The sequence below is a fragment of the Euleptes europaea genome, chromosome 8, assembly GCF_029931775.1.
Source record: "Euleptes europaea isolate rEulEur1 chromosome 8, rEulEur1.hap1, whole genome shotgun sequence".
NCBI classification, from domain to species: domain Eukaryota; kingdom Metazoa; phylum Chordata; class Lepidosauria; order Squamata; family Sphaerodactylidae; genus Euleptes; species Euleptes europaea.
The window spans coordinates 59218019-59235160 of NC_079319.1; the positions used below are offsets into that span (position 1 = coordinate 59218019).

Below are 17142 nucleotides of genomic sequence, written 5' to 3' on the forward strand. Positions count from 1 at the left end.
CAAAGGGAAAGCATACACTGTATATGATGAATACATATGGCTTTATTTTTCATTATACATAATAGGAAATTATGATAATCTAGAATGGTGAAATACAAGTTTGTAGTCACATGAAATGGGATACAGTTCAGATGCACCTTTTTCAGTGTAACAACTCAGACTGAAATTAGAGTCAAAGGTCCCTCTATATAACAGTTTCTTGCAGCTTGAAGACTTATATCATGGGAAAGACTTGCCTAAAATCCCCTTCACATGCCAGATTTCTGGATCCATAACATTGTAAGAGAGAGGCATTTAATTCTCTCAATTATTACCTGCATTCTGAAGTGTCCCTAAAAGACATGAAGTGGTTGCCTTTGCATATCTTAAAACAACTGTACTTAAATATTGCATTGAGATATGCAACAACTTTTGAGCCTCTTTCAAAGCCTCCCTGGGAATGCTTACATTGTGAGCCCTTAAACTAGATATTTTAGCTTGTTAGATTAGAAGTGGTCAACTTCTGTAGTCTTGAGGCTAGATGGAGCACCCTAATAGCAAGGGATGCCTTTGAAGAGTTTTGTTTGTTAATTCTGATGTGATTTCCAAATATGGCTATGGGCAAAGGCCCCTGTGGTAACTCCATCAATGTCAATAAGTGGAATACTCATGAAGAGAGTAGCAGAAATAGTTTCTCTCTGTTCTGAAAGTCACAAGTAAGTTCAGCTACAGAGACCACCTCAATGCATGCCCATGTACTGCTAATGCAGAAGAACCTCTAGGCCTATTTTCATAATAAAATTACATGAAAGGAGAAGAATTTGTGATCCCAAATGGTCTACAGCAACGGTTCCCAAACTGCTCCACTGAGCACTTGGTCCTCCGCAAAACGTCTCCTGGTGCTCTGTGAAGAGAGTGGAAAGAAAAATACTACTGTCCTTCAGTTTAGTATATAGGTGCTAGGTGAAAATTGGGGCTCTGTGATGGATTTCTCTCCGAAAAGTGCTCCATGACTCAAAAAGTTTGGGAACCGCTGGTCTACAGTCTTAAGCTATAAACAAACAAAAGCCCCTGGCCTAGTGGACTATGACAGGCTTAGTTTCTTCAGCTTCTTCCTTTTGAAGAAGTGAACTGAGATTTCCAGCCCATGTGCATTTCCTTAGCTTCTGCTTTGGTGACAGCATTGACCCATTGGAGATTTGGGTTGGCAGATTTGGGTCTCTCATCCTGGTACTCCCATTTTAGCTGAGGATGTTGGAACATGCTTGAGAGCCGTTGCTCCCTAAAATAATGGCAGCTGTGCACGAAGAGGCTTTTTTCTTTGGGGGGGGGGGAGAAACCTCTCAAGATGGGAGAGCAGTAGAGGCTCTACCACTGGGATTGTCTGAAGCAACACCTGCAACAAGATTAAACCAAGGAAAATTTGGGGTGGTATATTATCTAGAATGTTTATAGGCTGCCTTTCTACCCAAATATATCTTCAAGCCAGCTAGCAAATAGGTTTAAATATAAAGCAATGTGAATAAACTGGTGTAAAACATCTAAGCAATCTGTACTGTGGTTCTTCCACCCTTGTTCCTGCCTTGCAGAAAGCTTTCTTGGCAACCCACTACTATACAGATCCATCTAAAGAAATTAAAGATGGAAGAATTAATCATAAGGGAAAAGAGGGGGGTAGAATGTCCACTGCTTTTGTTAGGGGAGCGTTTCTGTTTCTCCTTGGCTCTATGTTGGGGCTGTTTCCATCCTCTCTGTAGGGGAGGATGTAGGTCATCGTTCCTTACCAGACTTGTCTTCTGCGTGCCCTTTGCTGGATGGAAATTCAGAGCAGTGGGCTTGTCTGCAAGATGAGTACATTGATACAAACATTTAATGGCTGCCTTTGGACCATTGTGTAGTGGCTGAAGGCAGAGGGATCTTCCGCTTGTTTCCGTATCCCCTGGGAAGTTGAGCAAGATATTCTTTCTGGTAGGAAGGAGGGAAGTATTCCTGAAGATGCTCTCTAGCCAACAGCTTGGCCATGCTTGTTCTCCCCTTCAGATGGTATTCTTCTTGGGAGGAAGAAATTGCAGCCTTCCAGCAGTCCTCAGCTCTGGCCAATGGGCAGACCATCTCCTCGTACCTGCAGTCCCTGAGAAAATTGGGTGAAAATCTCAAGCTTCCACTAGGAAAGAGGGTGTTCAACCCTTGCATCCTATGCCTCTTCCACTACTTAAGATGCTTCTCTCCAAAGCTGAAACTGGCTCCTTCAGGAATACCCACAGGTTTGGGTGTCTGAGTAGAACAGAATGTTAACAAAAAAATTAAACTATGTTTGCAGAAAAATGTGAAATCTAAAAATAAATACATTGGAGTTATTTTTAAAAATCCAAAATGATAAAAGGATCGTAGCTTTAAAAAAAACATTCCCTCAGTGGCTGTTGCTAGGCAACCACATTCCAGGCTTCAGTTTCTATGAATAGGTATGGGGAGGAAGGTCCTTTCCAGGGCTGTTTTGGCCTCTGAGGGAGGACTCATTCGGGCTGGGCCTGTCAGCAACCACTGGGTGACTTGATACTACCCAACTTACATGACTCAACTAGGCTTGGCTGCTTGCTACTGTTCCAACAGCAGCTGCCTGATGAAAGCCAGTGTTGTATAGTGGTTACAGCATCAGAGAAGGGTCTGGGAGACCCAGGTTCGAATCCCCATCTTGCTGAGGAAGCTCACTGAGTGATTTTGGGTCAGTCACATTCTTTCAGCCTAACCTACCTCACAGGGTTGTTGTAAAGATGAAAAGGTGGAGAGGGGAATAATGTAAGCTGCTTTGGGTCCCACTATGGAGAAAGGTGGGATACAACTGAAGTAAATAAATGATAAATATAACTGAAGATGGGTGTGAGATAAAAGGTAGGTTGGTGAGTGGCTGAGAAGGAGAAAATGAGGCAAGGAAGGGTTGTCAGGAGGAGAGGAAAAGGAATAAAGTCCTTGAGGGTTCCCTACCATGCAACTGGGCCACGATTTTCCTAGGTGGAGACTGCTGGACGGGGGGTGGGGGGTGGAGAAAGCTGAAGATGGGCAGATAATTGTTGGGTGGGAAGGAGAGAAGGAAGCAGGAAAAAGCCTTTGAGGGCTTCCAGGAAAGGGAAAGGGAATAGGGAGGAGGAAATGAATGCCTCTTGCAAGTCCTTGTGGGTTCCCACTTGTAGCAGCTCTCATATTTTGTTGATTTCCCCCCCTATTTCAAGTATTCTGTCAAAAAATGTTTCCAGCAATTAGAGTAATTCTGTTACATGTAATAATTAGCATTTCTATAAATGAAGTAAATACATTTTGTCATAAGCCCTGACTCCCACCTAAGGTGCCATCATGGTCTAAGTTGGACAGCTAAGCCAGCCTGGCTGAATCAGACAGCAAACCTCAAATGGTATATATTTACTGAAGAGATTATGGGAGTGTCTGATGTCAGAGGAAAAGAAAGTCCTATGTACTAGTAGGCAAAGGATGCAAGCCAGGAGGGAACTGTAAGTCTACGACAACATGAGAGAAACTGTGCCATGCTGAGAGCACAGCAGTAGCCATAGCCGCTATGGGGAGACCTAGGGCATCAGGAAGAGTTTGGCGTAGTCAGCTATGGGAGACGATAACTCTATTGTTGCTGTTTCTGAACCTTGATTCAGTTTCATGCTTGGCAGTTCAGCCTCTTATCACCACACTAGACTGCTATGCCCATTTACCAGAAATGTAGCCAAGTATGTAATCAACCCTTCTGTTGAACTGTTTCCCTCAAACTTGACAAGAACAAACCATCTCAAGCTAGGAACACACACACAAATCCAGATACAGTTCCTGAGCGCGGGAGGTGACCCAATTTAGGAGTCGGAAACAATAATATGTGATTTCAGTGATTCTTTAGTCGAACTGAAAAGGCTTTGTCAAATGTGCCTTCAACCATCGCACGCACTGAAAAATGCCCCCCTTGCTGTGAAAGTTCAGAAACGTAAACGGGCTATTGTTAACAATATAAATTAGTAATGCAAATATTTCCCAGGCTTTATTCAAAACAACACAGTTGGAAAGTAACCTTTAAGGAATAATGAGCCGACATGCCACAATATACCAGTCCTTAGGCAATTCCCTGTGTGTCTTATTTGTGTTGCTAAACTGCATCCCCGTAGTAATACTTTTGTTTGATCTGAAGCAGCTAATATGCGTCCGGCTTGCATTACAGTAATAGAAATCAATGCAATTGCTTTGTGGGACAGCAGAAGGCATCATTTTGTTGGTCAAACCAGTCTTTCAGTGGTTGCTTTGCTAGCAACCAGTTGTTTTGTGCAGAAACAAATTAGAGTTGAAGGTTTTCTAATGGAACTGTTCAACCCCTTCTCTATTATATCAGAAGCAGCTTAAACATAAAATGATTCCAAATAGCAGAGTCCTTTATGTGAATGTAAAGACTTCTGGAAAACTGCAGGCAAACCAAGAAAGAGGAACAATAATGAGATGTATTTAAGAAAACAGATCAAATAATCAACCTTTTCAAAAGAGGCAAAGGAATGTTAAATGGCATTCTAAATTTTGGTCTTCAAGAGAAATTCCAGTATTGCTAATATAATGAAGACCTGTACCTCGACCTTCATTACACAAGTTATACTTCCTAAATTGAAAGTAGTTATGGATGTAATCATTTCCACTATAAAAAAACCCTAGCTGCCGCTTTTATCTGTTGTAGCCATGGCTAAGTAGTGGAGACGGAGGGAAATAACTCTTTTTCCTATCAACTTTTCCCAACTCTTCAGTCAACCTGCTTCTTGCTCAGTCCTTATACTCAGCTTAGACTGGAATGTGAGTCCAAATGGACACATGCGTCTCTCCAAACTACAGCCATTTTAGGTGGGGGATGGTGGAGGAACCAGTCCTGTATAAATGTTGGCACTCTAATTAGCAATAAGCTTTGCTTGTTTTTTCCTTCTCACACTGCCACCAGATGTGGTCCTAATAAAAGGGTTCACAACATGGATGGTGCTTTGTTGTTGGATTTTGATTTTGCACCAGCCACAGCTGCAAACAACTCAAATCACTCACAACAGTGAACTCCTGGTCTTAACAACCACAATCCAGCTAGGAGGCCAATTCGCCATTCACCACTTCCACTTGCTTCAACCTAGGCTCAAGGTCTGCTTTCAGGCATGTGTCCCTAGGTCCTTTAGCTGTTGCTTCTAGCCACTGCACCCTCCCTGCAAGGCTAAGCTGTGAGGTAGCTAGCTAGCCAACGCTGCAGGTGGCACAACCTGCCATATTGCTGTCCAGGAATGCCATCCCCCGATGTCACAGAGGATCTGGTCTCTGCAGGCTGCAGAATTCTCAGGCCTTAGCGGCTTTGCTTCCTACCTATCTCTCTCTGTGTATAAAGTACCATCAAGTCACAACTGACTTATGGGGACCCTGCAAGGGGCTTTCAAGGCAAGTGAGAAGCAGAGGTGGTTTGCCATTGCATTTCTCTACAGAGTCTTCCTCGATGGTCTCCCATCCAAGTACTGACCTTGTTTAGCTTCTGAGATCAGATGAGATTGGGCTATACCATGCCATCTTCCTTGCCCTTCCTACCTATACCAACCAGCTAATTTCCCTCCTACTGCCCCTCCTGATCATAGTGCCTAGTTCTTTGAGCTTACTCCTTAGGAGGCTTTTTCTCTCAAAGTCTATAAAGTTATGCCTGGTATGGACAGAGTGGACAGGGAGAAGCTTTTCTCCCTCTCTCATAATACTAGAATGCGGGGTCATCTGCTGAAGCTGGAGGGTGAGAGATTTAAAACACATAAAAGGAAGTATTTCTTCCCACAACGCAAAGTTAAATTGTAGAACTCCTTGCCCCAAGATGTGGTGATGGCAGCCAACCTGGAAGGCTTTATGAGGAGAATGGACATGTTCATGGAGGAGAGGGCTATTCATGGCTACTGGTCATGATGCATACCTATTCTTTAGTATCAGAGGAGCATGCCTATTGTATTAGGTGCTGTGGAACACAGGCAGGATAATGCTGCTGCAGTCATCTTGTTTGTGGGCTTCCTAGAGGCACCTGGTTGGCCACTGTGTGAAGACTGCTTTACTTGATGGACCTTGGTCTGATCCAGCATGGCTTTTCTTATGTTCTTAAAGTGACTTCTACACCAGAGGAAGCCTTTCTACAAAAGAGGTTAGTGCTGGCTATCTTTCCTCCTGCCTACATTGCCTTTACCCTGACCTGGATGACCCAGGCTAGCCTGATCTCATCAGATCTCAGAAGCTAAGTAGGGTCAGCCCTGGTTAGTATTTGGATGGGAGACCACCAAGGAATATCAGGGTTGCTGTGCAGAGGAAGGCACTGGCAAACCACCTCTGTTAGTCTCTTGCCATGAAAACCCCAAAAAGGGGTCGCCATAAGTCGGCTGTGACTTGACAGCACTTTACACACGCATTGCCTTTGCCTGCCTATCTCCTCTGCAGCAGTATGGCAGCTTCCCCCTTTCTCCTAGGATTGCCTGTGAGCTGATATTTACCAGGTTATATTAATTATATCCATGCCATTTAAAGCTTCAGCTGCCCATTTCCATACATTAAGTCTCTGTTAAAGGGGCAAGACAATTTTTTTCTCTCTCCTGGTTGTTTGCAACCCTACTTGCTTGTCACACTTAGGGTGTCCTGGGGAGTGACACATGGGTGTGGGGAAGACCATCCTGATCATCACCTTACTTTCAGGAATTTTTGATGCTGAACTGTCTAACTTGATTGAGTCACTAGTTCACGGGTTACTTTATTGCAGATTTTATGTGCAGGAATTCTTGGATTTATTGGAACCTGTGTTGATCGATAAAAAGTTGGTCACAGAGCAGAAGACTCTTAACATTTTATTGATGGGGGTTGACCAAAGAATCACTGTACTAGTAGCCAAGTTTCTGTTCTCTACAATGAAAATACTGGCCAATAGGGCTGTCGATTCGGTTTGTCCCGAACCGAAAAACAGCCGAATTTAGCCCGATTCGGCTGTTTTCGGTTCGGGAGGAACCGAACTCAAAAAAGGTGGGAAACGGGGAGCCGATTTCGCCAACTTCAGGGATTAGGCGAATAAATTCGGCAGATTTGGGGTTCCCCCCGCGCCTTTATGGGGCTTCCATGAAGGTGCGCGGGGAGCCCTTTAAATAGATCTGTGCCTCCTGGCTGGGAGGCGCAGATCTATTCCACGCCCCTCCGCGCGCCTTCAGGGGAGTCCCCTGAAGGCGCGTGGGGGCCCCCCTTTAAATAGATTTGTGCCTCCCGGCCGGGAGGCACACATTTATTCCAAGGTGCGCGGGCCCCCCGAATTTCCCCCCAAACTCCAGATCTCGCCCGAATTTCGGGGATCCGAAGCGGGGGAGTTCGGACTTCGGCATGGTCTGAATCAAAATGGGCCAAATTTTGCCGAAACCGAATTTTACCAAATTTTTTTGTCAACAGCCCTACTGGCCAAGATAATGTCCTGTATATAATTTAGTCAGATTCTAACCCTTAAACTGCTTGATATACTAGGATGAATGATGTATGCAGAGATTTTATGAAGGTAATTAATTTAATAACAGTGCTTTTTCTGCTTCTGTATGGCTTGTATGCTGTAATAAAGTCTCACTGATCAAATTTGTATTAATAGTCTTGCAGCTTATACTTGCTAGCAACTAGATAAAAGAGTTTGTCGTGTGGGCCCAAGGAACTAGGTTCTATGGACCAGCAAGAAAGAGAATAACCAAGATCTGGAGCTAGTCCAATGTCTTGCTGACATTGTAGCAGATGATCCCGGCCAACCGGGAGCAGCTCTCTAGCTTTGGCAGATGTTCATTCATTTGGGACTATGTCATCCTTGATGAAGTGTACAAAATTAAAAATGCCTTGGCTAAAACTACCAACTAAACTAAGCATGAGATCTCAGCAAAAAAACAACACCTGTATCCTCCTCTTGGGGATGCCGATGCAGAACAACTTCAATAAACTTTGGACCTGCTTTAATTTTGCTTGTCAGGGGGTTCTCCTTGGCAGAGCCAAAACTGTCTTGATGAAATATGAACATCCTATCACCAGGAGAGAAAGCTAATGGACTTAGATCTCAGAGAATATGATGGCCCTTATATAGCCATATTTCATGTGGCAAAGATGAAAAACAGAAGACAGAGCAAGCATCCTGTCCACCAGCTATCTTCTCAAGATTTCCCCTCTGCGGTTAAACTATATAATGTGGTTAGACTATATACCTACTCATACAGGCCACTGTGGTCTTTGCTGGGTCTCTTTAGTATATCCTGGGGCAGGCGAGCAATAATATAAAGGCTGTGGAGAGTTAAGCAAGTGATCTCTAGTTACAGTTACTATGCCCACCCCTAAGATGTTTGCCTTTTAAAAAAGAATAGCTCTCTATGGTCATTTGTGCATGGTCGCTGTAACCTCCTTTATTCCCTGTTTCAGCCAGGACCTAACTTTTCAGTATGACGCACCCCCCCCTTTCAACCACTTCAATATCCCACTCACTCAGCCCGGCCGTATATGCTGAGGGAAAAAGCGTTGGCCTGAGTATATTTGTGAGGAGATTATTTTCCTTCTCCTCCAGTCCCACACCAGTATTTACCTCAGAGAGAAATAGGACACAAGAGGCTTTTTAACTTAGACAAAACAGGGAAGTTTATTGAACAGAACTCACAGAGATTGATTTTCAAGGAAAAGGCAGAAATTGGAGGGAAAACTCAAAGTCAGGTTTATCTACATAAGATTACTTCAGAGAGATAGCTTAGATGTTTTCTTAAATCAAGTTCCTTCCATTCTTAGTTTCAAGCTTAGTTCTGTCCCTCAGAACTGTTATTCAGATTCAGATTCTCAGACTCTGTCCCCAGCCTAGCTCTTTCTGACTACCCCACCTCAGTGGCTGTAATCCTCCACACCTCCCTGCTACCGGAATAGCTCTACCTCAAAGACTAATTCCCCTTTGTGACCTGAGAATGGGCCCTCACTAACCCAATTCTCACTCCTGTCACTACCACAGGTTGTGTGTTTCAATAGCTTCGGCTTTAACAGAACCCCTCAGGTTCACAGAGTACAGAGTCTGGCTTCCGCTCAGTCTCGCTACCAAGCTTCCAATCTATCACAGCCTTCTCTGGCTGGTCCCAAGCTTCGACTACTTTCACAGCCTTCTATCCAGGCTGGGTCCCAAGCTTCGACTACTTTCACAGCCTTCTCTGGCTGGTCCCAAGCTTTGACTACTTTCACAGCCTTCTATCCAGGCTGGGTCCCAAGCTTCGACTACTTTCACAGCCTTCTATCCAGGCTGGGTCCCAAGCTTCGACTACTTTCACAGCCTTCTATCCAGGCTGGGTCCCAAGCTTCGAATATTTTCACAGCCTTCTATCCAGGCTGGGTCCCAAGCTTCAAATGCTTTCTGTCTCTCAGAGCTCAGGGTGTCAGCTCTCTGGGTCCGCCCACTCTTGGTCTTGCTTCAGATTAACCCCTTATCTGTCACAGCACTATATCCCATTCCTTGGTAGCTTGACGCTGTTTTGATGCAAAACCAACCCAGGTCTTCCTGTTCCTCTGTTAATCCAACTTTTCCCTCTCCCCTGAGCTCAGCCCGGCTCAAAGCAGCATGCAGATGACTAAACAGGGGGAAACACAGAAGATTGGCTGTGAGAGAAGCCAATCATGAAGCAGTGTGTAAAGAGGCAGGGATTCAAGTGCTTCCTGCTTCCTGCTACCTCTGAGCTCTTTCTGAGCAAAAGAAAGGCTTTTTGAAAACGAGGCTTGGATTTCTCCCCCACCCCTTCTTTCAGATTGCTCTGTTTTTTTTTTTTCTTTTCTTAAAATGCTTTTTTATGGCAGTTGGGTTTGGGGGGAAGGAAATCTTCTTTACTTACTGCAAAGTAAGCCAATTACAGCACAGCATTTAAAGGGGTGGGACTTGATTTGACTAGGGAGACTGCTTTTCTGTATTCATGGCTCGATTAGCACACAGTTTCGTCCCTGATCATTCAAGCCAATGCCTACAGTTTTCCCCAAATCGGGTTACATTAATGTGCAATGAACCCAGGCCCAACCAGGGAGATCCAACCCATGCATGAAAGGCCTATTGTAACTTTTAGGGCAACCATGAGAATACTTTCTAGGAATAAGCCTAATTGAATAGAATTATAGTAGGGCATCATTACTAATGTCTTCAATAAGGCATATACTGGAGATGCTGCTTATGATTTTGGTGGCTGCTACAGCCATGAATGAGTCTCCCTCCCATTGTGGGTATATATGAATGCCCCTAGACGGCAGTAAGAAAACCCACATGTACACATGCTCCATCTCTCTTTTACCCAGTTTGCTAAATGTTGATTTTCTTTTAAACTATGGACAAAGTACAATTCAGTTGCTGTTTCTTTTTCTCTTGATTAATGTGTGCTTCATTAGGAATGGCTCTATTTCACCATCAGCAGTGAAAACAGGATTAGCTGTGATATTAGCATCCTTTTTGAGAAAACGGATCCTCTCTGTTTAGTTTCTATTAGGCTGCTCTCTGGAAATGAAAACGAATATCATCTTTTCATTTCATTTGCTGGTTGACTGCTTATTATTCTCCTGTAGCTGATAGTGTCTAGTCCAAAGCACAAAATACTTAATACTTTCTTTCCGATGAGAAGATTTTAGAGTTTATCAATATGATTTGGCTAAGAACAACATGGCAATTTTACAGCTGAAATCATTATATTTTTCTGGGATTGTTATCTTGGCTTCAGATTTTTCAACCAATCTAGGATTTTATGGGTTGCTTAGAAAGTGGTGGCTAGGGATAAAAGGAGAAGTACATATTTTAAATGTGTTTTTTTGCTGATTTGATATGAGACTTGAAGCCATGTTCTGTGCTAGTATAACTAAGATCTTTATGCATGGGCACTTTGACTTACTTTCTCTGCTGGTCTGACTCAGGTTTTTTTGGAGGTTATGCATGAGTTTTCCATCCCTTAGAGATGATTTCATGCCCAGCCCATGCAATGTCCGGGTCTTCCCAATCCTGTTGTAACGCGGTTCTTAGATCTCCCCTGAGATCAGCCTGGGTCAAATCATCCCCATTTCCATGCATAAGCCAAAGCGTGGGAGAGGGGAGTGGGGGCAGGTGTGTGTGACGCTTTTCTCACAGTCAGCACTACAGCCCATTACAAACCAGCTCTTTCAAGGGACAGGGACTCAGATGCTTCCGGATTTGATCTGGTGATTCTGCTCAAACTCCAGGACTTTTTCAAGGGCAAACAATAACATGCATAGTGTTTTTAGGATTTGGAACAGAAAAGTGTGGGTCAAGAGAGCCTCAAACCCCAGGTAAAACTCCCATGCATAAAAGACCTAAATGTTACAGTGGCCACAGGTTTGACCCATGGCTGTTTACACCATTTTATAGAAGAATTTGACCATTTAAAAAATGCTGCTATGGCACAATCCTGATTGGGTCCTTGGTATGGAGGGAGGTGCTCTTGTTTCCCTCCCACACCTTTTCAAGTGCCAAACAGCCTCTTTCAGTACTTGAAAAGGCACAAGGGCAGGGAGGGACTAGATTACCTGCTTTCCCCCATGCCACAGGCCTGATCATGTTTGATCCCTTATGGAATTTTTAAAATGGTCACATTCTTCTGTAAAATGCCATCGTGGCTATGGATCAAACTTGTGGCCACCGCAAAGGGTGGTTTGGCTCTAATCTTTTCTGATAATATCAAACCCCGGTGATTTGCTGCTGGAAACAGAATACGTGGATTGGGGTGGTTGAAAGATGAATCACGAGCTTCTCAGAACTAATAGAGAGAAGACAGTAATGAATAAGACACACTACTTCAAAGGCTTGTTGTTGCTAGAAATTTTGTGTGTGGATGTTTCTGATAGATAAACAATTTTGTTAAAGATTGTTGCTAAGCCACAGACCAATTAAGCACCCAGGTGCCTGATCTCGAGCTTCTGCTTTATCTGAAGCCGCTTTGCAGTGGTAGAGGCTCCTGCTGTAATAAGGAAGAAATTCTCCCTACGGCACGAAGGCACAGACTTCGATTGCAATCCAAACGATATTTGGGATTTACACGAGACTTCTAAGTAAGCCTGCTTAGGTTTTCTCCCTCAGAGTTCTGCCTGCTCCCCTATCCTTTTACAACCGAAACGCCCAATGCTTGTTTTTTAAGATCACATGTTGGTAGTACTACAACTAGGGTTTCCAGGTCCCTCTTTGCAATCGGCGGGAAGTTTTTTGGGTGGAGCCTGAGGAGGGCGGGGTTTGGGGAGGGGAGGGACTTCAATGGCATAGAGTCCAATTGCCAAAGCGGCCATTTTCTCCGGGTGAACTGATCTCTATCGGCTGGAGATCAGTTGTAATAGCAGGAGATCTTCTGCTATTACCTGGAGGTTGGCAACCCTAACAACAATTACAATGACAGCCAGTTCCATGAAAAAGGAACTGTTATGGGCTCTGTTTCCATTCCTTCCCCCATGTCTGTCAGTCTCACTTAAAAAGTCCTGTGAAGAGCATGAAGGGACATGGGCTGGGTTTTGGTGCAGTAGGGCAAATAGCTGCTTGGTGGCAGTCCTGCTTCTCTGATGTAATAGATTGTAATCTTGGCCAATTCGCCAAACAGCAATGAGGCTAAATTGTGAATTGCAGAGCCCTTCCTCGGAAGCTGCGATTGGAGCTCGGGTTTGATTGATCACGAAGGTTTTGACAAATATAGCTGTCTCTTTAGTATGTCTGGTAAGAGACCCGTGGCGCAGAGTGGTAAGCTGCAGTACGGCAGTCCAAGCTCTGCTCACGACCTGAGTTCGATCTCGATGGAAGTCGGTTTCAGGTAGCCGGCTCAAGGTTGACTCAGCCTTCCATCCTTCTGAGGTCAGTAAAATGAGTACCCAGCTTGCTGGGGGTAAAGGGAAAATGACTGGGGAAGGCACTGGCAAACCACCCCATAAACAAAGTCTGCCTAGTAAACGTCGGGATGTGACGTCACCCCATTGGTCAGGAATGACCCGGTGCTTGCACAGGGGACCTTTACCTTTACCTTTTTACCTTTAGTATGTCTGCTGCTGGAGCTGAAATTTTTCACTTTGATTAAAATTATCCATTTGCCATGTGAAACTGCTCAGGTAACACTGACTCACATAACACAGCTATTATATCAAAATTAAATTAAAATCAGATTGGATTTGAATCAGTTGCAATGCTGACTTTATGACCTTGGGCAGATGATGAGAGGGAGGGCATCTTGGCCATCTTCTGGACATGGAGTAGGGGTCACTGGGGGTGTGGAGGGGGAGGTAGTTGTGGAATTCCTGCATTGTGCAGGGGGTTGGACTAGATGACCCTGGTGGTCCCTTCCAACTCTGTGATTCTATGAATATAAAGATACTGAAGGGGTTTCTGATCACAGGGACATCTAATTATGCTCAGGACTCTGTGTCAAAGTTATCTGCATTTCTCATTGCCCATAATGCCCTTAAGGCATACTGCAAATAAACAAACAAATAAATAAAAATTTACAAATGCACACAGACAGGTGAGGTTGTGCAAAAAACTAAAACAACAAAAAATGGTGGACGGGGGGCATTTGTCATCACTTTGGTTCAGTGAAGTATCAGGAATTATAAAAGGCCAAACAAAGAACTAAGGGATACAATCTAGCATAGGATGGTGTGCACGCACATGTATGCACATGTTATATGTGCTTCTTATTGTGGATTTCAGTCTGAATTACACTGAGCCTTTCAGTATGGCAAGTTATAGATTGCTGGGCTCATGGCAATGGATCCCTTGCCCCAGACAATGGAGTGGATCAGTTCTGTGATGGTCCGACTCCTAATGTTGGACAATTGCAATTAGAGTAAATCATAATTTGGTCAATTTTAGTCTATTATAAATTATTTGGAAATTTTAATTAGGAATGTTTTTGGTTGAACTGCTATATTTTTTTTAACCTTCTGAATAAATGACACATGTGTTTTACTGGCTTATGCTGTATTAATAATAAATCTGACATCTGAATCTGACATCAGTTCTGTGACGAAAACTTAATAAATTCTGGTTCAAATGTGCTGCTTTAAAAAAAAAAACAACCAAGGAATATTTCAGTTTGTTACCTATTTTGTATACAGAAATGGAAAAAGTATTAAAAGACAGCATAGACATGTTTTTTTTTTAAATCAAAAGCAGTCTCACGAGAATAACGAAAGGAAAAAAACACACCCTTGCACACTGGCTCTGCTTTGCCAACATCAACCACTAGGTGATGCTAAAAAATCAAGTCTTGTGGAAGTCTGTGAGAAGTTGGCTTGAAAGAGCAGAATAGTCGAGGGGGAGCTCAAAGCGCAGCATTGGAGTCATTCACTCCGAAGCTATAAAAAGGCAGTCCACTAGAAGTAATTTGACACCGCAAGGCGTTATTGTCTTGTTGGATTTGAGTCGTGCTCCTTTGCCATGGCATCAGCTCTCCTCAAAACAGGACAAGCCAGGTGGACGGAGGAGCGGAAACTTCTGATGGCGACCAGAACCACTGCAAGGTCGGACGAGGAATAGGATCAGGAAGAAGAGTCCTGGGTAAATAATGACCATTCTTTCTTCTTGACTGCAAATCAAATGTTTCTTTAAGGTTATTTATTTTATGGTTTTCAAGGGGAATAGATTTTTTTAAAACATTCATGCATGGTTTTATTCCTAGCAACAATTTTCCTGATGCTCCGGTGTTCCAAAGAAGTCTGAATACTAACACCTACTGTTTGGTTAGAATTCAGGTAGGACTGAATTCAGACATATTCATACTTATATATGAATATTTATAATATAACTGATATATATCAGCAACTTTATATATATATCAGTTAGCAACTTTAAAAAACCCACAAACCTTAGCTATATAATGGATTGTCATGGATGAAATTGAATGGCAAAGCTCCTTACTGGAGCAGAACAGCTATTTGGTGTTTGCCTCAGGCTATTTAAGAAGTACAAAGATCAAGGACAAGATTTCAGTCTTTTGCTTTGGAAGATTAGAATGTAATTGTTGTACTAATTCAGACCTTTATGTTAAGTCTGACCAGATGAGCCGATTTGACTCAAGCTGATTTTGCCCATAAAGCCTGTGTACATCATGGTTTTAAGGCTCCCACAACAATCCCCATTCTACTTGGTGCCCTTAAAGACTGCTGCTAAAATTATCTGTAGTTGTCAGGATGTATAGAAGTTTTCCTGCTGGGAGAACAGTGGTGAGAGAAAAGTGGTGATGCAGGAAGAAATGTCAGTTGAAGAATGTATGGACAGAAGAAAGGTTTAGCTGTCCACTTGCCTGCTGCTTCCATGCCCCAAACCACCCAATTTCTCTCTCTTTAGATGACATTGGTGGCAACCTGGTTTCTAACTCAAGAGATCTACCTCCATCAAGATCAAGAGATCTGCCGCATAGTTAAATTGTGGAACTCCCTGCTCCCAAATGTGGTGATGGCTGCCAACTTGGAAGGCTTTAAGAGGGGAGTGGACATGTTCATGGAGGAAAGGGGTATTATTCATGGCTACTAGTTAAAATGGATACTAGTCATGATGCATACCTATTAGCTCCAGGATCAAAGGAGCATGCCTATTATCTTAGGTGCTGTGGAACACAGGCAGGATGGTGCTGCTGCAGTCTTGTTTGTGGGCTTCCTAGAGGCACCTGGTTGGCCACTGTGTTAACAGACTGCTGGACTTGATGGGTCTTGGTCTGATCCAGCAGGGCTTTTCTTATGTTCTTATGTTCATTATATTCAGTTCTCAAATCCCACTTTTTGTGTTTTTGTCATTAACCTGGTTTTGGTCATGGCTTTTTGTATCTTGACAGGAACGTTTACCTTTTCTGGAAATGCAGTTTACCATAAGCCCTCCAGACTGAAAAGAGCATTTGAAGACGGCCAGTCAAGATGAGCTTACTGGACCAGACCAGCGTTCTAGACCTTAACCTGACTGCAGTTTGGAATAACTTAACAGAACCCACTGTGAAGAGCAAGGCCAAGACGTGTGAGCAAGTGGCCATAGCGGCCGAGGTGTTCCTTGCCCTGGGCATTGTAAGCCTCCTTGAAAACATCCTGGTCATCTGTGCCATTGTGAAGAACAAGAACTTGCACTCCCCTATGTACTTCTTTGTGTGCAGCCTAGCTGTTGCCGACATGCTTGTCAGCGTGTCTAATGCCTGGGAGACCATAACCATATATTTATTAAACAATAAGCATCTCATTATCGAGGATGTTTTTGTACGTCACATCGACAATGTTTTTGATTCCATGATATGCATATCTGTTGTGGCTTCCATGTGCAGTTTGCTAGCTATAGCAGTAGACAGGTATGTCACTATCTTCTATGCCCTCCGTTATCACAATATCATGACGGTGAAAAGATCGGGGCTCATCATTGCATGCATTTGGACTTTTTGCACCGGCTGTGGGATCATCTTCATCCTTTATTATGAATCAAAATATGTGATCGTTTGTCTCATCACAATGTTCTTCATCATGCTGTTCCTGATGGTCTCCCTGTACATTCATATGTTTCTTTTGGCTCGTACTCATGTCAAGAGGATAGCAGCTTTGCCAGGATACAATTCTGTTCATCAGAGGACCAGTATGAAAGGGGCCATCACCCTGACCATGCTACTGGGCATCTTCATTGTTTGCTGGGCTCCATTTTTCCTCCATCTCATCCTGATGATTTCCTGCCCACAGAACCTCTACTGTGTTTGTTTTATGTCTCATTTCAACATGTACCTCATCCTCATCATGTGCAATTCAGTGATTGATCCCTTGATCTATGCTTTCCGAAGCCAGGAAATGCGAAAGACTTTTAAGGAGATCATGTGCTGCTATAGCATAAGATCGGCCTGTGGATTGCCCAGCAAGTATTAGGGAAACGGTATAGTTTGACTAAAAAGTGTAAGAAGTCGCAGTTGTTCTACTAACAGAATTATTGTCTATACCTTATTTTGTTTCAGTAGGACAAACTACATTTTTGGCTTGTGTCAGTTTTACTGTGGGGAAACAGCAGATTCTCTATTTTTAATTACTCATGCTGGACTGTGTTCTAATCCATGAGCTCCCATGAATCTAACTGCACAAGTAAGACATACTGTAAACAAGTGTACAGAAGTGTACAGAACTGTAGTTATA

At 43.4% G+C, this 17142-nt stretch overlaps 1 protein-coding gene across 1 annotated transcript; it reads left to right on the forward strand.

Annotated features, from left to right (window-relative positions):
• Positions 1 to 15903: 15903 nt before the first annotated feature.
• MC5R (melanocortin 5 receptor) lies at positions 15904 to 16892 on the forward strand. Its single transcript, XM_056854360.1, has one exon. It carries the CDS (start codon positions 15904 to 15906, stop codon positions 16879 to 16881), a length of 978 nt encoding a protein of 325 aa, XP_056710338.1. The 3' UTR covers positions 16882 to 16892.
• The last annotated feature ends 250 nt before the right edge of the window (positions 16893 to 17142 follow it).